The sequence below is a fragment of the Clupea harengus genome, unplaced genomic scaffold (genome assembly GCF_900700415.2).
Source record: "Clupea harengus unplaced genomic scaffold, Ch_v2.0.2, whole genome shotgun sequence".
NCBI classification, from domain to species: domain Eukaryota; kingdom Metazoa; phylum Chordata; class Actinopteri; order Clupeiformes; family Clupeidae; genus Clupea; species Clupea harengus.
The window spans coordinates 1-24,000 of NW_024880497.1; the positions used below are offsets into that span (position 1 = coordinate 1).

A 24,000-nucleotide genomic window follows, 5' to 3' on the forward strand; every position below is an offset into this window, starting at 1 on the left:
ACCCTAACACATACCAGTGCATGTGTCCTGTAACCTCTGACCCTAACGCATGTGTCCTGTAACCTCTGACCCTAACACATACCAGTGCATGTGTCCTGTAACTTCTAACCCTAACACATACCAGTGCATGTGTCCTGTAACCTCTGACCCTAACACATACCAGTGCATGTGTCCTGTAACCTCTGACCCTAACACATACCAGTGCATGTGTCCTGTAACCTCTGACCCTAATGCATGTGTCTTGTAACCTCTGACCCTAACGCATGTGTCCTGTAACCTCTGACCCTAACACATACCAGTGCATGTGTCCTGTAACCTCTGACCCCAACATATACCAGTGCATGTGTCCTGTAACCTCTGACCCTAACACATACCAGTGCATGTGTCCTGTAACTTCTGACCCTAACACATTGTGTCTTGTAACATCCAGAAGATGGCTAAATTATGCTCTGTCTGTCTGTCTGTCTGTCTGTCTGTCTGTCTGTCTGTGTCCTCAGGCGCCAGTGTCCAGGCATGCACCAGCGATGAGGAGACGGTGATGTCTTCTCTGGTATTCCTGGTGAAGGAGACTTTCGACAGTTCGGACGAGGACGCCGCTGAGATTGGGCGCTTCTGCTTGTGTGTGACTGAGCTGCTGCTGGACCACGGTGCCGACCCGAGCTGTAGCTGGTCCCCCAGGGGGCCAGAGGGCGCTGGAGAGGAAGAGGAGGAGGAGGAGGAGGAGCATGCGGAGCCCTCGCTCACACAGACCTGCCTGGAGCACTTTGACCTGCTCTTCCCCCTGGCTGTGCTGCTGCTGCAGCGCGGCGTCTCCCTGCAGTGCCCACGCCACGGCGCCCCCTGCTGGTCTGGCCCACAGCTGCTGCTCCGGCGCCTGGAGGCTGCGCTGCGGGAGAGCTCCAGCGCTGCTGAGTCAGCAGACCTACTGGCCCGGGCTGAGGCCCTGCTGGACCTGGCCCAGACCTGCTGCACCCTCACCCTCCCTGTGGAGCCCCCCCACCCCGTTCCGCACCCCCATCCGCACCCCCATCCCCCCCCCGAGGCTGTGCTGGAGCTCAGGGCCCAGCTCGTGGAGCAGGAGACGCGGCCCCCTCCCCTGCGCCTCCTCTGCCGGAGGCTCCTGCGCCGCTGCCTGCTGCCGTGGCCCCTGGAGCCCAAGGTCCGGCAGCTGCCCCTGCCCGACCGCCTCAAAGACTTCCTGCTGCCCGAGACCAGCATGCAGCGCAGACCACGGTGGGACCGCTGCCGGCCCAGCCGCAACCCCCCGCTGATGAGACGCTATACACCAGCACCATAGCTTGGGCCAGACAGAGCCACAGGCAGACTGCATTCTGTGCCAGCAGCTCAGTGTGATGGCCGTGGGGGTGAGGGGGCCTGTGGTTACCATAGTGCCGCGTGAAGCCAGTGGTTCCTTCACACAGACACACACACACACACACACACACACGTGCCTTACAAAAGTGCCACGTAAAGCCAGTGGTTCCTTCACACACACACACACACACACACACACACACACGTACGTTACCATAGTGCCACGTGAAGCCAGTGTTCCACTGGGGAGCAGAAAGAAGTGCACTGCTCATTTCTGATTGGATGGTTTGTTCTGTGAAATAAAAGCCTTATGTTGCAACATTTTGTGTGTTTATAATAAGTATACTCAGAGGTCATGAGATATACTACCATATAACCAGCGTTTTTTTAACTGGGGGGGACGCTAACATCGCCTAATCAGCTGTGCAGAGTTATTAACTGATGATTGTCGCCTTACGTAGGGAGAGTGGTGGGGACCGATCGGGGTCACTATGAATCTGGGGGGGGGGCATGTCCCGTCCCCAGTGCCATCTGCGCCCCTGCATATAACTACCAGCTAAGTATACTCAGAGTGTGGAGTTGGAGGCATGTGGACATGACAGTACCACACATCACCACCAGAGGGAGGTATACTCAAGTACTCAATATGGTTTGGTGCAACAGAGACCACAGAGATTGGGAAATGGCAACAATGCCATAGTTCATGTACAGAAAGTATTACATGGGTGAAACAAATATTTAAAACGAGACTTGTGAATGAAACTATATTGAGATATTCTAGTTGAACAAACATTCCATAGGGCTTGAAAAAGGTAAACAGTGCACAACCAGGAAGTGTTCTGTGTGGTTGAATATATGGATAGGAAGTGGCCTCCGGGCTAAACCGCGTTTCCCAGAGGATCCTGGCGCCTCCTGTTTCTCCAGATCATTTTCACATTGCCCCAACCCCAGAGGACTGATGGAAGCTTACTAATGTATTTTTACACTGGCGCCGGCGCACCCTACTCCAGTTCATTTGGGTCTTTTGGTGCAAGGTAATAAAGAAAAAAAACGCACTCTCAAGCGTATACTATTAATTGATTTATTGGAAGCATATCAAAGAGTGGCGCGTTTCAGCACTAAACTCTCTTCAGCATCTCTAAGGAGGAGAGGCGAGAAAGGAGGGGAGGAGGAAGAGGAGGAGGGAGGGAGGGAGGAAGAGGGGGAGGAGAGAGAAGAGGAGACGCTGAGCTTTCTAAAAGCCACAGGTGGGCCATCTGAGGTCATCCAATCACCTGCCTGGAAAAAAGCATGAGGAAAAAGGGCGAAGAACAATAAAATGAAGGTCCAGAAATACACATATATGTTCTTGAGCCAAGAATGACTAAGCCAACAGACTAAATAGACTCTATACATAGATTCAAAAATAGACTCTGTACATAGATGAAGTGTCTTTATTTTGTGTACTTTGATTTTCTCTTAGTAATGTCTCCCTGTAGGACTGATGTAGGCTTGATAATGTCTCCCTCTAGGACTGATGTAGGCTTGATAATGTCTCCCTGTAGGACGTTTCCCCAAATGCTTTCTCTGGGCTGCAGACGCCCTCTCGTCTGCTGCAGCAGAGGGTCCTGGAGCCAAAGCTGAGATGGATGAATCCTGCGGACCTGCCTGGGCGGGCCATCAGTGCTCGACGGAGCATGAATCATGGTTTCTTCCAACCTCAAATGCTCCTTCGCTGGACTCAATGACCTCCTGCAGTTTTTGCTTCTTCCTCTTTATTGCCTCTCTCCTCTCCGTCATTTTTCTCGTCCTCCTCCCTCTCTCTCTCTCGTCTTGTCTGTTTCCCACTCTCTCCTCCCTCTCCCTCTCGTCTTCTCTGTTTCCCTCTCTCTCCTCCCTCTCTCTCTCTCTCCTCTTCCCCTCTCTCTCCTCCCTCTCTCTCACTCTCTCTCTCCTCTTCCCCTCTTTCTCCTCCCTCTCTTTCTCTCTCCTCTTCCTCTCTCTCTCCTCCCTCTCTCTCTCCACCATTTGTTTCCCTCTCTCTCCTCTCTCCCTATCTCTCTCTCGTCTTCTCTGTTTCCCTCTCTCTCTCCCTCTCTCTCTCTCTCCTCCCTCCCTCCCTGCTCGTAAACTGTGGGAGTGAACACCCCAGTGGATTGGATGCTGCTGACAGTCAGAGTGGGTGAAAAGAAAACAGCCTGCCCTGCGTCACTGTCACGGTCACGTCACGTCCTGACTGCAGCTATAAAACGCCCCGATGCTGCAGCCCCAGAGCCACAGACGCTCTCAGCAGCCGTCTGCGTTCATCTCTCCCTGTTCTCCTCTCAGTCTCACTGTACTGCTCTCCTGTTCTCTCTCTCTCTCTCTCTCTCTCTGTCTCTCATCCTCTCTGCTCTCGCTCGTCTCTCTCCCCTCTCTCTTGTGTCTCTCTCGTCTGATCTCTTGATTCTGCGATGGCTTCTCTCGGCTACGATTCCTTCTTCCCGGCCAGCCAGCGCCGGAGAGTGCAGGTGCGCAGCAGTGGGGGGGGTGGAGGCTACGGGGGCTCGTCTCGCTCCCGCTCCGTCTTCACCTCCTACTCCTCTCCCATGTCCCGTGCCGCTCCCCACTACTCTCTGGCTGTGTCTCCCATGGCGGCCGACTTGGAGATGAGCAAGGTGGCGCAGGTGAGCTCGGAGATGATGGTGGTGCGCACGGCGGAGAAGACGCAGCTGCAGGACCTGAACGACCGCTTCGCTGGCTTCATCGAGCGTGTGCACCATCTAGAGCTGCAGAACCGCACGCTGGAGTCCGAGCTGCAGGTTCTACGTCAGTGCCACGGGGAACCATCCGGCCTGCGCTCCATCTACGAGCAGGAGGTGCGGCAGCTGCGCGCAGCAGTGGAGGAGGCGTGCGGGGAACGGCAGGCCGCGCAGGAGCGCAGGCATCAGCTGGAAGAGGCGCTGCGTGCCCTGCAGGGCCGCTACGAAGAGGAGGTGCTGGCACGCGAGGACTCGGAGGGCCGGCTGGCGGAGGTGCGTAAGGGGGCGGATGAGACAGCCCTGGGCCGGGCCGAGGAGGAGAAGCGTCTGGACACGCTGCTGGACGAGCTGGCCTTCCTCAAGCGGCTCCATGAGGGAGAGATCACTGAGCTGCAGGCCCAGCTGCACTACAGCGCGCAGGTCTCCGTGGAGATGAAGGTGGTGAAACCGGACCTGTCGGCAGCACTGCGGGACATCCGGACCCAGTACGAGCGCCTGACTCAGCAGAACATCCAGTCCGCCGAAGAGTGGTACCGCACCAAGGTCGGCTCCATGGCCGACACCACGGCTCGCCACTCGGACGACATCCGCCTGGCCCGAGACGAGGCGGGCGAGTTCAGGCGCCTGCTGAAAGCCCGAGACCTGGAGATCCAGGCCTGCCAGAGCCTCAACCAGGCGCTGGAGAGACAGCTGCAGGAGGTGGAGGACAAGCAGAGCGACGAGATCGCCAGCATGCAGGTAGCAACCACTACACACACATGCATAATAACCTCAGCAGACATGTTAACATGCAGGTAAGAACCGCTAAACACACATGCATAATAACCTCAGCAGATATGTAAACATGCAGGTAGAACCACTACACACACATGCATAATAACCTCAGCAGACATGTAAACATGCAGGTAGAACCACCACAGACTGACAGTGTTGAGACCACTGCAGACAGCCAGTGACTCACCTGTAGCCATACATGTTGATATGCAGTCAGTACAGTTGTGTTTGTGTATGTGTGTGTGTGTGTGTGTGTGTGTGTGTGTGTGTGTGTGTGTGTCTATATATGTGTGTGTGTGTGTGGTGTGTGATATGGGGGGTAAACAGCTGGTCCTGAAAGAGAGCCAGTAGATTTGTGTGTGAAGCTTATTGCTCTTAATCTCTCCTTTCCCATTACTGCCATGTCTCCTTCTCCATCTCTGTTCATCCCCCTCTCCTCTGTCTCCCCACCAGGACTTGATTGGCCAACTTGAGGACGAGCTGAGGACCATAAAGAACGAGATGGCGCGCTACCTGAAAGAATACCAGGACCTGCTGAATGTCAAGATGGCTCTGGACATTGAGATCGCCGCCTACAGGTCAGTGGTCTCCAACGCGACAAAGTCAGTCATGTCCCAGTGCCTCTCATAGGGAGATAGATACTCTTACAGTGCAGGACAAATGCAAGGTCCATGCGAATGTTCTAGAAGTCTTTTAAACAACCAGTCAAAACCAAGAAGCACTGCAGATTCTTCCATGCGAATGTTCTAGAAGTCTGCTGTCTCTGAGTGTTCTCTGTGTGGCCTACAGGAAGCTGCTGGAGGGGGAGGAGACGCGTTTCAACGTGGGCGGAGTCGGGGGCATGTCCAGCGTCTTCTCACACACCATCTCCTCCACCCCGTCCTTTGGGCGCCCCGTCTTCTCTGTGCAGTCCAGCCTGACCTCTGGCACCCCCTATCTGCTGGGAACTCGCCTCCTCAGCTCCTCCTCCTTCAGCGACGACATGTTGACCTCCAGCACGGCCCAAAAGGCAAGGGCCAGCCCAGCAAAGGAGGAGGAGGAAGAGGAGGAGAAGGGAGAGGAGGAGGGAGAGGAGGAAGGAGAAGGTGATGAAGAAGAGAAACAGGAGGGAGAAGTGGAAGAAGAGAAGGAGGAAGGAGAGAGTGAGTGAAAATACCCACCATACACACCATACACACACCACACACACTATACACACACCACACACACTATACACACCACACACAATATACACACACCACAGACACTATACACACCACACACACTATACACACACCACACACACTATACACACCACACACACCATACACAGAACTGTGAGTGGGATGCTGACACATCAGACTCCATCACTGCCACACAGGTGACCTCATGCTGTGTTTCCATAATATTTATTTCATTACTATTGTGTGAACTAACAAACACCATCATGTTAAGTCTGATAGTCACAAGTAATGAGGTGAAATGACTTTGTGTGTCTTTTCCCAGCAGAGGAAGCGGAAGCAGGCGAAGAGGAAGAGGAGGTAGAGGGAGAAGAGGAGGGAGGAGAGAAGGAGGGAGGAGATGAGGAGGGAGGAGAGGAGAAAGGTGAAGAGGAGGGAGAAGAGGAGGAAGGTGAAGAGGAGAAAGGAGGGGACGGAGAGAGCAAAGAGGAGGAGAAGAAGACTGACTCCAAACCAAAGGAAAAGTAGAGAGAATGTATTCAGACCCCAGGTGCTAAGTGACACACACACACACACCTCAAACACACACAGATCAATCCGTGTGTTTGTGTGACATGTAGACACATACACACACACACACACAGCACAGCATACACACACCACATACACACACACCACAGACACACACACACACCACACACACACACACACACACACACACAGCTCCAACTCCAAATGTGGTATGAGCAACATGGCCGTAAGCAAGACCCCATCCAGGAGCAGTCCTGAGAGCGCATGGGCACAAGGCTGGCGCAGTGTGTGTTTTATTTGTGTAAGCCACGAGTGTGTGACTGGGACTGTTTTTATTTCTGTAAGCAACGAGTGTATTTTTATTTGTGTAATGAAGCTAAGCGATCCCCTAACAATGCCGTTAGCTTACGAGTCTGGAGCCCAAACCTGCCTGTAACCTTGAACCAAGTGTGCTTATGACCCTGATGATCCAGATGCCTTAGACGCTCCACAGAGGAACACAATGGTGGACAAATAAACTCTTAATCTGCTGAACCTCACTTTGCTCCGAGTTTCATTTTGAAATGAAGCCTGAATCCTGTGCTTCCACCAGCACACTGGCATCACAGCAGCTGAACCGCTACACACAGCACAGCACACTGGCATCACAGCAGCTGAACCGCGACACACACCAGCACACTGGCATCACAGCAGCTGAACCGCGACACACAGAACAGCACACTGGCATCACAGCAGCTGAATGGCTACACACAGTACAGCACACTGGCATCACAGTAGCTGAACCGCGACACACAGCACAACCCACTGGCATCACAGCAGCTGAATGTGACAGGGCCTCAGTTTAGAGGCTGCTTTGCCTCTGGTCCCCTGCAAAAGAACACAGGGCTCTTTATAAGTAGGGGGAATACCCATAGCAATAGAAATCCACTCCGCGTTTTCCTGGTTTCCTACACACCACGCATGCAGATTCAACTCCCATACTCTTTGATTGAAGCGTCGCTAGCAGCTAGCACTTGGTTTCAGACATCGACTGTTCCACAGACGAGATGGACATAAGGATGTTTTTTTTCCGAGGAAGAGGAAAGTAAGTCAGTTGCCCAAGTTTTCCCTTTAGTGGCCAAAGCACCCTTATGAGACATTCTCTGGCTATAATAGCATTAAGTCACAAAGATCCTTCTGCAAACATTATGATTATAGCTAGATAAGCAAGCTATTTAACTAGCACTAGGCAATACCATACTTTATTTACCCATTACAAGTGGAACAGCATTTGTTGATTTCTTAATCTGGGTCTGAAATATGTTGTGCTTTTGGCCGTGTTCAGACCTAGGCGTCTGTTTCGGGCAGAAAGCGATGACCAGGATGTTTTTTTTCAGGTAGCTACAAAAAAAAATGCTGGTGGTTTTTTTTATTGCCATAACAACCGTGAGCTAATCTACAGTTAACGTTAGCTAACATGCTAGTTTTTCTAACGACTTTTTAAATCCTTTTAAAATGTTCCTTTTAAATATTTTGCTCTCATTAAATGGAGAATAAAGTGCCAAAGTTGTCAGTCAGTCCTCTGTATTACACCAAAACATTATCCTGGCTATCACCAGACCAAGCTCAATCGTATTTAAGATTGCAGATCGGGCTGGGTTTACCCAGTCTACCAGAACATAATAGTAGTCAGTAATTGCAGACCATGCCGACTCCAAGGAAAAACAATGAAAGAGAGAGATCATTTTCTCTCTAAAAACATGGTAAATGCACCAGAATGCGGGAAATGGCATCTACATCTTTCAAAATGTTCAGGGGGAGAACCCCCAGACCCCCCACCAAAATATGTCCCCCCCCCCCACTCAAAATGCTGCTTACGCCCTTGCTCAGAAGAGACAGAGAGGAGATCAAACACGCTCTCAGCACCGAAGGAAACTAGCACAGACTCTCAGCACAGACAGAAACGGGCACTTACTTTAGAGAACACAGATACTCACTTTAAAGAACACGGATATTCACTTTAAAGAACACCGGTATTCACTTTTAAGAACACAGGTACTTGCTTCAAAGAACTCAGATATTCACTTCAAAGTATACGGATATTCACTTTAAAGAATACATATATTCACTTTAAAGAATACGGATATTCACTTTAAAGAATTCATATATTCACAGATATTCACTGATACAGATATAGCATGTACTCATATTACATCTATAACACTTTATTTTAAGGATCATGTGTTATCCATTGGCATGCAACTAATATAGGTCTGTATTAGTGCCCAAAACGGTCTGTGTTAAGCATGATTATAATCATATTACACATGTATTCACCCATTTCTTATTGTTATTGAATAGGTTATTTATTCCTGGCACAATCTAGTTGGTCTCAATCTAAACGACCTGATATATAGTAATAATCAAAATAGAAAGTTAGGCTCTTAATAATGTTACTCTCACCCAGGCTGTTACTGGCATAGAGCTCTACGACTGGGAGATGGGGCCCCGGTTCTATAGTGTGACGGGCATACAGCTCTACGAATGGGAAATAGGGCCCCGGTTCTAAAGTGGAAACTTGCTTGATAATAATGAGTACACTTCAAAGGTTTACTTTCCCTGTACTAAGGCTGATATAAAAATACCCACTATGACTCCAGGTCATAGGCAATAAAGGCACATTCACCCTTCATAACAGTAAATATATCCCTATTTATTTGCAGCTCATTAAACATCTTTATTTCAAATACATAGTGGTGTTTTGTCTTCTTCTTTGATGTGCAGACAGACAGTCAGACAGACAGTCAACTCGCTTAAACTTGTTGAAGATGAACGACCACACACGTCATCATGGCCTTCAGCTTCTTTTGTTCCATTCAAAGATGCTGAAACAAACAATCAAGTTCATGTGTTTCTTAAAGAATGGAGTTAAAGGCCTCTGTGTGTTTCAGGGTTCGTCTGTGTCTCCGTCTGCCCCAAACAGATATGCTGGATGGCTGGAAGCTCCTCGACATTGACTAAGCTTGCACATCATCTGCGTAACATCTGCATAACGTCTGCGTAACGTCTGCATAATGTCTGCATAATGTCTGCAAGGCTGCAATAAGAAGAATAAGGAGAAGGGGTGACCAGAGCCTTGGGAAAAGACAGGAATTGATAGTTCATGTAGTATATGCCTGTTACTGTACCTCCATGTCACAATGATGTAGAAACACTAACTACTATCAGCTGATATTGCTTTGAAGAAATTAACAATTTGCAATAATGTTGTCTTGCTTAAACTTAACATGACCTTGATTTTGTTTGTGTAAATATTGACCACGTGTGTTTATTCTTATAAATCTTTAATGCAGTTTTAAGTTTCAAAATGGTTTAACTTTTGTTCATGTCACCAACAAGACCACCTTGTGGTGTCACAACACAGAGATCTGTCACAGACTGATGAAGGCTTAAGGCTCTTAAAGACTGTCTCTTTGGATGGGTGTGGAAGGGTACTTTGGATGTACTGATGTCCAAAGAAATAATGTCTTGTAAACAGTATTTTGAAATAAAGATTTCATAATCATACATACTTGATTTGATCTTTTTTACAATGTCATTAGAACACTACCAGACTTTACTTTAGAACAGGAAATATGTTTTGAATGAACAATAGCAAATTTAATGTGTACTGGATCAGTAATGATACATTGTTGCGGTATATATTATTGAGGTATAACTGTTTTTGAAGTGTGCTCATTGTTATCAAGTTGTCATGGTATGAAGTTTGCCAGTAGGAATACTTATTCTACAACTGTTTTGCAACTATAACTAACATATTCAGACAGTATATTAAGAGGCTATACACTTTTTATTTTGATTATTACTATATATCAGTGAGTTTAGATTGAGACCAACTAGGTTGTTATTAAGGATATGCCAGCAATAAATGACCTATTCAATAAGAATAAGAACTTGGTAAATACAGGTGATTAATCATGCTTACCGCAGGCCTTATTGGGCACTGATACAGACATATATCAGCTGCACGTTAATTGCTAACACACCATCCTTCAAATACAGTGTTACCCATCTATAGATACACCAGTAACAGCTACACGTGGATGCACATGTCATTTCTGGACAGGCCCCACACAGAGAGACCTTTTGGAAAGGAGTCCACACCCAAAGGAAGTGAAGAGAGCTCACACGATGCAGAGAGGTTTGTTTTGTTTTTATTGAGGCAATATATATATACAAGACATATTGCTTTGGAGTTGTAAACAGCAGTATTTGTGTTCTTATGTTACATGGCTGAGAGAGCGCCCAGCACGAGGCGCCTGTAAGGCAGGAAGCTTTAGCAGCGCAGCACAGCACAGCTGGAGGATCAGTGATGGATCACAATGGACCAGTGGCCAACCGTGGACACATTTGATGGAGTAGCACCTTTGGGACATGACTGTCAGTTTGAGCCTTCCAGATTCATCTTTAGCTCTAACTCTTTCTATACACATCTTCACCTCACCCTCTCTAAAGGCTGACCTTTCTCATGCCAGCATAGCACCAACTCAGTACTCACTCTCTTCTGAAGCTCTAAGGTCTCATAGTGTTTATGCATATTTGTTCTCATGTAGATCCTATCCCTGACATATGCCCAAACATCTCTCCTCCTCAACCATCTTCAGCATTACATGCAGCTATAATCACTTGCTGTAGCTTGTCTTAGTAGTTTTGACTCGTAGTGTTACTTATTACTTCTCTTTTACCTCTTTAGAGGCTGGGGCAGTAGAGGCTGGGGCAGATGTCTTGGGCGTGGGTTTTTCCTCTTTGACCTCCACGGCTGCCTTGCTCTTGGCAGGCTTGGGGGCGACCTTCTCTCCATTGGTGATGGTCTCTACGGTTTGGGTCAGAACCACCTCCTCCTTTGGGCTTCCAGCTGTCTGGGTGGGACTCTTCTGTTTTCCGTTGGTGACAGCTGCCTCCTCCTCCTCCTTCTCCTCCTCCTTCTCCTTCTCCTCCTGCTTCTGCTCAGCGTCTGCTGCCTCCTTTATCCCCTTCTTACCCTTCCCTGCCACTTTCTCTGTATCACCTTTCTTCTCCTCTTTCTCTGTATCACTCTTCTTCTCCTCTCCTTCTGAATCACTCTTCTTCTCCTCTTTCTCTGAATCACTCTTCTTCTCCTCTCCTTTTGAATCACTCTTCTTCTCCTCTTTCTCTACATCACTCTTCTTCCCCTCTCCTGAGTCACTCTTCTTCTCCTCTTTCTCTACATCACTCTTCTTCCCCTCTCCTGAGTCACTCTTCTTCTCCTCTTTCTCTGTATGACTCTTTTTCTCCTCTTTCTCTACATCACTCTTCTTCTCCTCTCCTTTTGAATCACTCTTCTTCTCCTCTTTCTCTGTATCACTCTTCTTCTCCTCTCCTTTTGAATCACTCTTTTTCTCCTCTTTCTCTACATCACTCTTCTTCCCCTCTCCTGAGTCACTCTTCTTCTCCTCTTTCTCTGTATCACTCTTCTTCTCCTCTCCTTCTGAATCACTCTTCTTCTCCTCTTTCTCTGTATCACTCTTCTTCTCCTCTCTTTCTGAATCACTCTTCTTCTTCTCCTCTCCTTCTGAGTCACTCTTCTTCTCCTTTTTCTCTATATCACTCTTCTTCTCCTCTCCTTCTGAGTCACTCTTTTTCTCTTTCTCTCCTGACTCTTGTTCTTTATCATCCTGCTCCTCATCTTTAGATCCTTTGCTGGTTTCTTCCTCTTCCTCAGCATCTGCCTTCGCTTCCTCCTCTCCCTCCTCCTTATCCCCCTCTACTTCTTCTTCCTCCTCCTCCTCCTCTCCTGTAGGGGGTGTAGCACTCACTTTAGGCTGCTTGGAGGCAGCCACCTCTTCTTCCACAGCCTCCTGCTCTTCCTCCCCCCCCTCCTCTTCCTCACCCCCCTCTGCCTGAAGCTCCTCCGCTACGGCGGCCAGTTCCTCGTTCAGGTCTGCCTGTTTGTCCTCTTTCTTTGCTTTGGAGGTCATTGGCTGACGGTATGGGAAGGCGGGACTTGGGTAGGAATCAACAAAACCCCTAAAGCGAGTCTCTTCACCCTCCAGAAGATTCCTGCACAGACACAAGAAGTTTGAGCATGGCTGTGTGCCCGTGTGGCACGCGCTAATATCATATTATTCTGCAGACTGACTCACCTGTAGGCAGCGATCTCAGCATCCAGAGCCATCTTGACATTGAGCAGATCCTGGTATTCCCTGAGGTGGTGAGACATCTCCCTCTTCATTCCCTTCAGCTCGCTGTCCAGCTGATGGATCATATCCTGGGGAAGAAGGAAGAGGGAAGAAGGGGCTGTATTAGAAGAGAGCAGGACAGGGTCAGAGTCTCATCACAAGCACATGTCATTGGCTAGAGTCTCATCACAAACACATCTCATTGGCTAGAGTCTCACCACAAACACATCTCATTGGCTAAGACCTGAGTACAGGCACTAGCAATGAGGCTCTGTGGATGTTTGTTATTGGCTGATATCTCACACTTGTTTAGTACTGCAACAAACACACTTTGCCACCAAATTCAGACCTATTAGTTATGAAGACTGTAAAATATATTGAGATACGTCTTACTAATTAAGTTTATGCTGTTTTAATTAAACTAACTGTGTATGAAATCCTATGTGTACAAGACAAAAACTGAAGGAAAATTGTGATCTTCTTTGGCACTTAATGATTCACATACATGCATGTTTGTTAATTTGTCCATTTTCATACTTATATGCAGTCTGCATTTTTGCATGGAGCTTGCATGCAACAGGATCGTATTTATATATTTACCATGACGAATTTACAATAATTATCGCTCAACCGAAACTAACCTGGTAGCTGCCTAGGTCGTTGTTATGACGGTCTTCAGTGTCATTCAGCTGTCTGTCCAGGGAGTCCTTCGTGCCATGGAGAGCCTCCAGTTCGACATTCTTCACCTGCAACTGCCGGCGATAATCTGCGATCTCATCCCGAACAGATTTGATCGCGTCCTTGTTCTGATCTGCCGCGTCCGAAAGTTTGGCATAGCGGCACTGGAACACCTCTTCCGCTTGCTGTAGGTTTTGTGAGGAGAGGCCGTCCAGTTGCGCGCGGATTTCCCGGAGCGCGGAGGTGATGTCCGTTTTACTGAACTCCCTCATATCCACAGGCACCTGCGCCTCCTGGAGCTGAGCAAGGAGTTCGCTGACCTCCACTGCGTGGTTACTGCGCAGGAAGTCTGCTTCATCCAAGAGAGACTGAACTTTTTTCTCCAGGTCCGATTTAATCAGAACCGAGTCGTCTTTTTCCTTCTTCAGTTCCCAGATTGCAATCTCCGTTTTTTCTCTAAAGCGTGCTTCATCATCAAAGCGATTTTTCAGACGGTGAATGTCTTCTTCGATGTTATCTGCATCAACAATGATCTGAGCCTTCTCTCTGTGCAGCTGCTCTAGCGTGGAACGGAGTTCGCTCAGCTCTTGGTCGAATGCATCACTAAGTTTTGACTGCGTGAACTTTCTCTGCCGGAGTTCTTGAATTTCAGTCTCCAGCAGTTTATTCTGCTCTTCCAGATAACGGACTTTATCAATATAACTGACGAATCGGTCATTCAGCCCTTGAAGCTGTTCCTTCTCGTTGTTGCGCGCGTGGTCGGCATTGAGCGCGGATGAGAGTTCTAGGCTGCCTGGCGTGGCTAAGACTGCTGCGGACGCGCTCGTGTATGCCCTGCTTGCTGGCACGTTGGTGGCTCTTTTGTAGGACATGGACGTGGAGCCGGGGGCTCTCTGAGACCAGGAGTGCGACCTGAGGCTGGCAGATGGGGAGGCGCGGATGCCCCGTGTCTCGAGCATTCTTCTGCGGGATGAATCCCCTATGACATCCATTGTGCAGCTCCCGGTGTGCGTGCTCTCGGTGTGCCGGTGTGTCCTGAACAGAAGGCAAGTGGAAGACTGCGGTGAGATGGTGGAGATGTGGTGGATTGCTGCTCCGCTGTATTTATAGTCCTGCCGCTGCGTCCCTCCATAAATCAATAGAGTGCAGGGGAGGGGCTCTTTTCAGGATGGAGAGCTGATGAAGACAATCCCAGATGGCTGTCTGTAGGTGTCATGACAACACACTTTTTTGTACTATAGTACACCACAGAACATGTAGCATGGAGCTGTCTTGAGGCATATAGCTGAATTTCATATTTACTGTATTTCATTTTATATTACATATTTTATGTGTTAGAGGTGTCATACATTTTTCTTTTCTTTTCAATGCAACACTAAACTTAGCAAAAATAGAGGATACAGCAACACATAATATATGCATTTTGCAAAGTTTCTAGTTGTCTGTGTTTTTTAGCTTATTGTACATTGAGTGATGAAGTAGTTAAATAGAAGAGAGCAAATGCTATAGTTATGGCAGCATGAATCCCTTTTGGGTGAAGTATGAAGTGTTTTGGTTGTTGTAGTGCATTTTGCACCAAAGGTTAACTGATTTGCTGAGGTGTGTGTCTGTAAAGCCCACTGTGTGAAGAGTTTTGAAAAAATGCTCGATAGGGCATGAATCATGGTTTCTTCCAACTTCAAATACTCCTTCGCTGGACTCAATGACCTCCTGCAGTTTCTGCTTCTTCCTCTTTATTGCCTCTCTCCACTCCTTCATTTTTCTTTCTCCTCCCTCTCTCTCTCTCTTTCCTCTTCTCTGTTTCCCTCTCTCTCCCTCTCTCTCTCTCTCTCTCTCTCTCTCTCCTACCTCCCTGCTTGTAAACTGTGGGAGTGAACACCCCAGTGGATGGGATGCTGCTGACGCTCAGAATGGGTGAAAAAAAACTGCCTGTCACTGTCAGGTCACAGTCACATCCTGACTGCAGCTATAAAACGCCCCGATGCTGCAGCCCCAGAGCCACAGACGCTCTCAGCAGCCGTCTGCGTTCATCTCTCCCTGCTCTCCTCTCAGTCTCACTGTACTGCTCTCCTGTTCTCTCTCTCTCTCATCCTCTCTTGTGTCTCTCTCGTCTGATCTCTTGATTCTGCGATGGCTTCTCTCGGCTACGATCCCTTCTTCCCAGCCAGCCACCGCCGGAGAGTGCAGGTGCGCAGCGGTTGGGGGGGTGGAGGCTACGGGGGCTCGTCTCGCTCCCGCTCCGTCTTCACCTCCTACTCCTCTCCCATGTCCCGTGCCGCTCCCCACTACTCTCTGGCTGTGTCTCCCATGGCGGCCGACTTGGAGATGAGCAAGGTGGCGCAGGTGAGCTCGGAGATGATGGCGGTGCGCACGGCGGAGAAGACGCAGCTGCAGGACCTGAACGACCGCTTCGCTGGCTTCATCGAGCGTGTGCACCATCTAGAGCTGCAGAACCGCGCGCTGGAGTCCGAGCTGCAGGTTCTACGTCAGTGCCACGGGGAACCATCCGGCCTGCGCTCCATCTACGAGCAGGAGGTGCGGCAGCTGCGCGCAGCAGTGGAGGAGGCGTGCGGGGAACGGCAGGCCGCGCAGGAGCGCAGGCATCAGCTGGAAGAGGCGCTGCGTGCCCTGCAGGGCCGCTACGAAGAGGAGGTGCTGGCACGCGAGGACTCGGAGGGCCGGCTGGCGGAGGCACGTAAGGGGGCAGATGAGACAGCCCTGGGCCGGGCCGAGGAGGAGAAGCGTCTGGACACGCTGCTGGACGAGCTGGCCTTCCTCAAGCGGCTCCATGAGGGAGAGATCACTGAGCTGCAGGCCCAGCTGCACTACAGCGCGCAGGTCTCCGTGGAGATGAAGGTGGTGAAACCGGACCTGTCGGCAGCACTGCGGGACATCCGGACCCAGTACGAGCGCCTGACTCAGCAGAACATCCAGTCCGCCGAAGAGTGGTACCGCACCAAGGTCGGCTCCATGGCCGACACCACGGCTCGCCACTCGGACGACATCCGCCTGGCCCGAGACGAGGCGGGCGAGTTCAGGCGCCTCCTGAAAGCCAGAGACCTGGAGATCCAGGCCTGCCAGAGCCTCAACCAGGCACTGGAGAGACAGCTGCAGGAGGTGGAGGACAAGCAGAGCGACGAGATCGCCAGCATGCAGGTAGGAACCGCTACACACACATGCATAATAACCTCAGCAGACATGTTAACATGCAGGTAGGAACCACTACACACACATGCATAATAACCTCAGCAGACATGTAAACATGCAGGTAGAACCACTACACACACATGCATAATAACATCAGCAGATATGTTAACATGCAGGTAGGAACCGCTTCACACACAGATGCATAATAACCTCAGCAGATATGTAAACATGCAGGTAGAACCACTACACACACATGCATAATAACCTCAGCAGACATGTAAACATGCAGGTAGAACCACTAAAGACTGACAGTGTTGAGACCACTGCAGACAGCCAGTGACTCACCTGTAGCCATAAATGTTGATATGCAGTCAGTACAGTTGTGTTTGTGTATGTGTGTGTGTGCGTGTATATGTGTGTGTGTGTATATGTGTGTGAGTGTGTCTATAAGTCTGTGTGTGTATATGTGTTTGTGTGTGTGTGTGTGTGGTGTGTGTGTGTGTGTGTGTGTGTGTGTGTTTGTGTGTGTGTGTGTGTGTGGTGTGTGATATGGGGGGTAAACAGCTGGTCCTGAAAGAGAGCCAGTAGATTTGTGTGTGAAGCTTATTGCTCTTAATCTCTCCTTTCTCATTACTGCCATGTCTCCTTCTCCATCTCTGTTCATCCCCCTCTCCTCTGTCTCCCCACCAGGACTTGATTGGCCAACTTGAGGACGAGCTGAGGACCATAAAGAACGAGATGGCGCGCTACCTGAAAGAATACCAGGACCTGCTGAATGTCAAGATGGCTCTGGACATTGAGATCGCCGCCTACAGGTCAGTGGTCTCCAACGCGACAAAGTCAGTCATGTCCCAGTGCCTCTCATAGGGAGATAGATACTCTTACAGTGCAGGACAAATGCAAGGTCCATGCGAATGTTCTAGAAGTCTTTTAAACAACCAGTCAAAACCAAGAAGCTCTACAGATTCTTCCATGCGAATGTTCTAGAAGTCTTTTAATCAACCAGTCAAAACCCAGAACCTCTGCAGATTCGTCCATGTGAATGTTCTAGAAGTCTGCTGTCTCTGAGTGTTCTCTGTGTGGCCTACAGGAAGCTGCTGGAGGGGGAGGAGACGCGTTTCAACGTGGGCGGAGTCGGGGGCATGTCCAGCGTCTTCTCACACACCATCTCCTCCACCCCGTCCTTTGGGCGCCCCGTCTTCTCTGTGCAGTCCAGCCTGACCTCTGGCACCCCCTATCTGCTGGGAACTCGCCTCCTCAGCTCCTCCTCCTTCAGCGACGACATGTTGACCTCCAGCACGGCCCAAAAGGCAAGGGCCAGCCCAGCAAAGGAGGAGGAGGAAGAGGAGGAGAAGGGAGAGGAGGAAGGAGAAGGTGATGAAGAAGAGAAACAGGAGGGAGAAGTGGAAGAAGAGAAGGAGGAAGGAGAGAGTGAGTGAAAATACCCACCATACACACCATACACACACCACACACACTATACACACCACACACAATATACACACACCACAGACACTATACACACCACACACACTATACACACACCACACACACTATACACACCACACACACCATACACAGATCTGTGAGTGGGATGCTGACACATCAGACTCCATCACTGCCACACAGGTGACCTCATGCTGTGTTTCCATAATATTTATTTCATTACTATTGTGTGAACTAACAAACACCATCATGTTAAGTCTGATAGTCACAAGTAATGAGGTTAAATGACTTTGTGTGTCTTTTCCCAGCAGAGGAAGCGGAAGCAGGCGAAGAGGAAGAGGAGGTGGAAGGAGAAGAGGAGGGAGGAGAGAAGGAGGGAGGAGATGAGGAGGGAGGAGAGGAGAAAGGTGAAGAGGAGGGAGAAGAGGAGAAAGGTGAAGAGGAGAAAGGAGGGGACGGAGAGAGCAAAGAGGAGGAGAAGAAGACTGACTCCAAACCAAAGGAAAAGTAGAGAGAATGTATTCAGACCCCAGGTGCTAAGTGACACACACACACACACCAATCCGTGTGTTTGTGTGACATGTAGACACATGCACACACACACACACACACACACACAGCACAGCATACACACACCACATACACACACACCACAGACACACACACACACACACACACACACACACAGCTCCAACTCCAAATGTGGTATGAGCAACATGGCCGTAAGCAAGACCCCATCCAGGAGCAGTCCTGAGAGCGCATGGGCACAAGGCTGGCGCAGTGTGTGTTTTATTTGTGTAAGCCACGAGTGTGTGACTGGGACTGTTTTTATTTCTGTAAGCAACAAGTGTATTTTTATTTGTGTAAAGAAGCTAAGCGATCCCCTAACAATGCCGTTAGCTTACGAGTCTGGAGCCCAAACCTGCCTGTAACCTTGAACCAAGTGTGCTTATGACCCTGATGATCCAGATGCCTTAGACGCTCCACAGAGGAACACAATGGTGGACAAATAAACTCTTAATCTGCTGAACCTCACTTTGCTCCGAGTTTCATTTTGAAATGAAGCCTGATTCCTGTGCTTTCACCAGCACACTGGCATCACAGCAGCTGAACCACGACACACAGCACAGCACGCTGGCATCACAACAGCTGAACCGCTACACACAGCACAGCACACTGGCATCACAGCAGCTGAACCGCGACACACACCAGCACACTGGCATCACAGCAGCTGAACCGCGACACACAGCACAACCCACTGGCATCACAGCAGCTGAATGTGACAGGGCCTCAGTTTAGAGGCTGCTTTGCCTCTGGTGCCCTGCAAAAGAACACAGGGCTCTTGGAAACATGGGCGTCGCCACAATATAACTTGGGGGGGGTCACGTCCCCCTCACTTTAAAAAAAAAGTCGTTTGGACCCCCCCACATTTGCCATCAAAATATTAGTGCATGACTGGTCTACTAGTCCAGCATTCTTTCCATTGCTTCACAATCAAATCCGTTCCACTTTATAAGTAGGGGGAATACCCATAGCAATAGAAATCCACTCCGCGTTTTCCTGGTTTCCTACACACCACGCATGCAGATTCAACTCCCATACTCTTTGATTGAAGCGTCACTAGCAGCTAGCACTTGGTTTCAGACATCGACTGTTCCACAGACGAGATGGACATAAGGATGTTTTTTTTCCGAGGAAGAGGAAAGTAAGTCAGTTGCCCAAGTTTTCCCTTTAGTGGCCAAAGCACCCTTATGAGACATTCTCTGGCTATAATAGCATTAAGTCACAAAGATCCTTCTGCAAACATTATGATTATAGCTAGATAAGCAAGCTATTTAACTAGCACTAGGCAATACCATACTTTATTTACCCATTACAAGTGGAACAGCATTTGTTGATTTCTTAATCTGGGTCTGAAATATGTTGTGCTTTTGGCCGTGTTCAGACCTAGGCGTCTGTTTCGGGCAGAAAGCGATGACCAGGATGTTTTTTTTCAGGTAGCTACAAAAAAAAATGCTGGTGGTTTTTTTTATTGCCATAACAACCGTGAGCTAATCTACAGTTAACGTTAGCTAACATGCTAGTTTTTCTAACGACTTTTTAAATCCTTTTAAAATGTTCCTTTTAAATCTTTTGCTCTCATTAAATGGAGAATAAAGTGCCAAAGTTGTCAGTCAGTCCTCTGTATTACACCAAAACATTATCCTGGCTATCACCAGACCAAGCTCAATCGTATTTAAGATTGCAGATCGGGCTGGGTTTACCCAGTCTACCAGAACATAATAGTAGTCAGTAGTTGCAGACCATGCCGACTCCAAGGAAAAACAATGAAAGAGAGAGATAATTTTCTCTCTAAAAACATGGTAAATGCACCAGAATGCGGGAAATGGCATCTACATCTTTCAAAATGTTCAGGGGGAGAACCCCCAGACCCCCCACCAAAATATGCCCCCCCCCCCACTCTCAAAATGCTGCTTACGCCCTTGACAGAGAGGAGATCAAACACGCTCTCAGCACCGAAGGAAACTAGCACAGACTCTCAGCACAGACAGAAACGGACACTTACTTTAGAGAACACAGATACTCACTTTAAAGAATACGGATATTCACTTTAAAGAACACCGGTATTCACTTTTAAGAACACAGGTACTTGCTTCAAAGAACTCAGATATTCACTTCAAAGTATACGGATATTCACTTTAAAGAATACATATATTCACTTTAAAGAATACGGATATTCACAGATATTCACTGATACAGATATAGCATGTACTCATATTACATCTATAACACTTTATTTTAAGGATCATGTGTTATCCATTGGCATGCAACTAATATAGGTCTGTATTAGTGCCCAAAACGGTCTGTTAAGCATGATTATAATCATATTACACATGTATTCACCCATTTCTTATTGTTATTGAATAGGTAATTTATTCCTGGCACAATCTAGTTGGTCTCAATCTAAACGACCTGATATATAGTAATAATCAAAATAGAAAGTTAGGCTCTTAATAATGTTACTCTCACCCAGGCTGATACTGGTATACAGCTCTACGACTGGGAGATGGGGCCCCGGTTCTAAAGTGTTACTGGCATAGAGCTCTACGACTGGGAGATGGGGCCCCGGTTCTATAGTGTGACGGGCATACAGCTCTACGAATGGGAAATAGGGCCCCGGTTCTAAAGTGGAAACTTGCTTGATAATAATGAGTACACTTCAAAGGTTTACTTTCCCTGTACTAAGGCTGATATAAAAATACCCACTATGACTCCAGGTCATAGGCAATAAAGGCACATTCACCCTTCATAACAGTAAATATATCCCTATTTATTTGCAGCTCATTAAACATCTTTATTTCAAATACAAATAAATAAATAAATAAAAGTGGTGTTTTGTCTTCTTCTTTGATGTGCAGACAGACAGTCAGACAGACAGTCAACTCGCTTAAACTTGTTGAAGATGAACGACCACACACGTCATCATGGCCTTCAGCTTCTTTCGTTTCATTCAAAGATGCTGAAACAAACGATCAAGTTCATGTGTTTTTTAAAGAATGGAGTTAAAGGCCCCTGTGTGTTTCAGGGTTCGTCTGTGTCTCCGTCTGCCCCAAACAGATATGCTGGATGGCTGGAAGCTCCTCGACATTGACTAAGCTTGCACATCATCTGCGTAACATCTGCATAACGTCTGCGTAACGTCTGCATAATGTCTGCATAATGTCTGCAAGGCTGCAATAAGAAGAATAAGGAGAAGGGGTGACCAGAGCCTTGGGAAAAGACAGGAATTGATAGTTCATGTAGTATATGCCTGTTACTGTACCTCCATGTCACAATGATGTAGAAACACTAACTACTATCAGCTGATATTGCTTTGAAGAAATTAACAATTTGCAATAATGTTGTCTTGCTTAAACTTAACATGACCTTGATTTTGTTTGTGTAAATATTGACCACGTGTGTTTATTCTTATGAATCTTTAATGCAGTTTTAAGTTTCAAAATGGTTTAACTTTTGTTCATGTCACCAACAAGACCACCTTGTGGTGTCACAACACAGAGATCTGTCAGAGACTGATGAAGGCTTAAGGCTCTTAAAGACTGTCTCTTTGGATGGGTGTGGAAGGGTACTTTGGATGTACTGATGTCCAAAGAAATAGTGTCTTGTAAACAGTATTTTGAAATAAAGATTTCATAATCATACATACTTGATTTGATCTTTTTTACATTGTCATTAGAACACTACCAGACTTTACTTTAGAACAGGAAATATGTTTTGAATGAACAATAGCATATTTAATGTGTACTGGATCAGTAATGATACATTGTTGCGGTATATATTATTGAGGTATAACTGTTTTTGAAGTGTGCTCATTGTTATCAAGTTGTCATGGTATGAAGTTTGCCAGTAGGAATACTTATTCTACAACTGTTTTGCAACTATAACTAACATATTCAGACAGTATATTAAGAGGCTATACACTTTTTATTTTGATTATTACTATATATCAGTGAGTTTAGATTGAGACCAACTAGGTTGTTATTAAGGATATGCCAGCAATAAATTACCTATTCAATAAGAATAAGAACTTGGTAAATACAGGTGATTAATCATGCTTACCGCAGGCCTTATTGGATACTAATACAGACATATATCAGCTGCACGTTAATTGCTAACACACCATCCTTCAAATACAGTGTTACCCATCTATAGATACACCAGTAACAGCTACACGTGGATGCACATGTCATTTCTGGACAGGCCCCACACAGAGAGACCTTTTGGAAAGGAGTCCACACCCAAAGGAAGTGAAGAGAGCTCACACGATGCTGGGAGGTTTGTATTGTTTTTATTGGGGCAATATATAAATACAAGACATATTGCTTTGGAGTTGTAAACAGCAGTATTTGTGTTCTTATGTTACATGGCTGAGAGAGCGCCCAGCACGAGGCGCCTGTAAGGCAGGAAGCTTCAGCAGCGCAGCACAGCACAGCTGGAGGATCAGTGATGGATCACAATGGACCAGTGGCCAACCGTGGACACATTTGATGGAGTAGCACCTTTGGGACATGACTGTCAGTTTGAGCCTTCCAGATTCATCTTTAGCTCTAACTCTTTCTATACACATCTTCACCTAACGCTCTCTAAAGGCTGACCTTTCTCATGCCAGCATAGCACCAACTCAGTACTAACTCTCTTCTGAAGCTCTAAGGTCTCATAGTGTTTATGCATATTTGTTCTCATGTAGATCCTATCCCTGACATATGCCCAAACATCTCTCCTCCTTAACAATCTGCAGCATTACATGCAGCTATAATCACTTGCTGTAGCTTGTCTTAGTAGTTTTGACTCGTAGTGTTACTTATTACTTCTCTTTTACCTCTTTAGAGGCTGGGGCAGTAGAGGCTGGGGCAGATGTCTTGGCTGCTTCCTTGGGGGTGGGTTTTGCCTCTTTGACCTCAACAGCTGCCTTGCTCTTGGCAGGCTTGGGGGCGACCTTCTCTCCGTTGGTGATGGTCTCTACGGTTTGGGTCAGAACCACCTCCTCCTTTGGGCTTCCAGCTGTCTGGGTGGGACTCTTCTGTTCTCCGTTGGTGACAGCTGCCTCCTCCTCCTCCTCCTCCTTCTCCTTCTCCTTCTCCTCCTGCTTCTGCTCAGCGTCTGCTGCCTCCTTTATCCCCTTCTTACCCTTCCCTGCCACTTTCTCTGTATCACCTTTCTTCTCCTCTTTCTCTGTATCACTCTTCTTCTCCTCTCCTTCTGAATCACTCTTCTTCTCCTCTTTCTCTGTATCACTCTTCTTCTCCTCTTTCTCTGTATGACTCTTCTTCTCCTCTTTCTCTACATCACTCTTCTTCCCCTCTCCTGAGTCACTCTTCTTCTCCTCTTTCTCTGTATCACTCTTCTTCTCCTCTCCTTTTGAATCACTCTTCTTCTCCGCTTTCTCTGTATGAATCTTCTCCTCTTTCTCTGTATCACTCTTCTTCTCCTCTTTCTCTGTATGACTCTTCTTCTCCTCTTTCTCTACATCACTCTTCTTCCCCTCTCCTG

The 24,000-nt window shown here is 47.8% G+C and overlaps 4 protein-coding genes across 4 annotated transcripts; 3 read left to right on the forward strand and 1 right to left on the reverse strand.

The window, feature by feature from the left end:
* Positions 1-497: 497 nt before the first annotated feature.
* Positions 498-1,633, forward strand: LOC122132272 (ankyrin repeat and SOCS box protein 6-like; the record flags this gene model as incomplete). The annotated part of the gene is made up of 1 exon (XM_042707108.1): positions 498-1,633. A coding segment is annotated over one exon (800 nt), but the record flags the coding sequence as incomplete, so codon positions are not given.
* Positions 1,634-3,561: 1,928 nt separating this feature from the next.
* Positions 3,562-5,937, forward strand: LOC122132271 (neurofilament light polypeptide-like; the record flags this gene model as incomplete). Its single annotated transcript, XM_042707107.1, has 3 exons — positions 3,562-4,772; positions 5,262-5,386; positions 5,598-5,937. Coding segments are annotated over exons 1-3 (1,491 nt in total), but the record flags the coding sequence as incomplete, so codon positions are not given.
* A 4,272-nt stretch (positions 5,938-10,209) lies between these two features.
* Positions 10,210-14,348, reverse strand: LOC122132269 (neurofilament medium polypeptide-like). Its single transcript, XM_042707105.1, has 5 exons — positions 13,320-14,348; positions 12,643-12,767; positions 12,108-12,559; positions 11,533-11,930; positions 10,210-11,466 (listed from the first exon to the last, which is right to left on the reverse strand). The coding sequence occupies exons 1-5, from the start codon at positions 14,346-14,348 to the stop codon at positions 11,209-11,211; spliced, it is 2,262 nt and encodes a 753-aa protein (XP_042563039.1). The 3' UTR covers positions 10,210-11,208.
* A 1,107-nt stretch (positions 14,349-15,455) lies between these two features.
* Positions 15,456-18,496, forward strand: LOC122132270 (neurofilament light polypeptide-like). Its single transcript, XM_042707106.1, has 4 exons — positions 15,456-16,512; positions 17,194-17,318; positions 17,594-17,934; positions 18,258-18,496. Exons 1-4 carry the CDS (start codon positions 15,487-15,489, stop codon positions 18,458-18,460), a joined length of 1,695 nt encoding a protein of 564 aa, XP_042563040.1. The 5' UTR covers positions 15,456-15,486; the 3' UTR covers positions 18,461-18,496.
* The last annotated feature ends 5,504 nt before the right edge of the window (positions 18,497-24,000 follow it).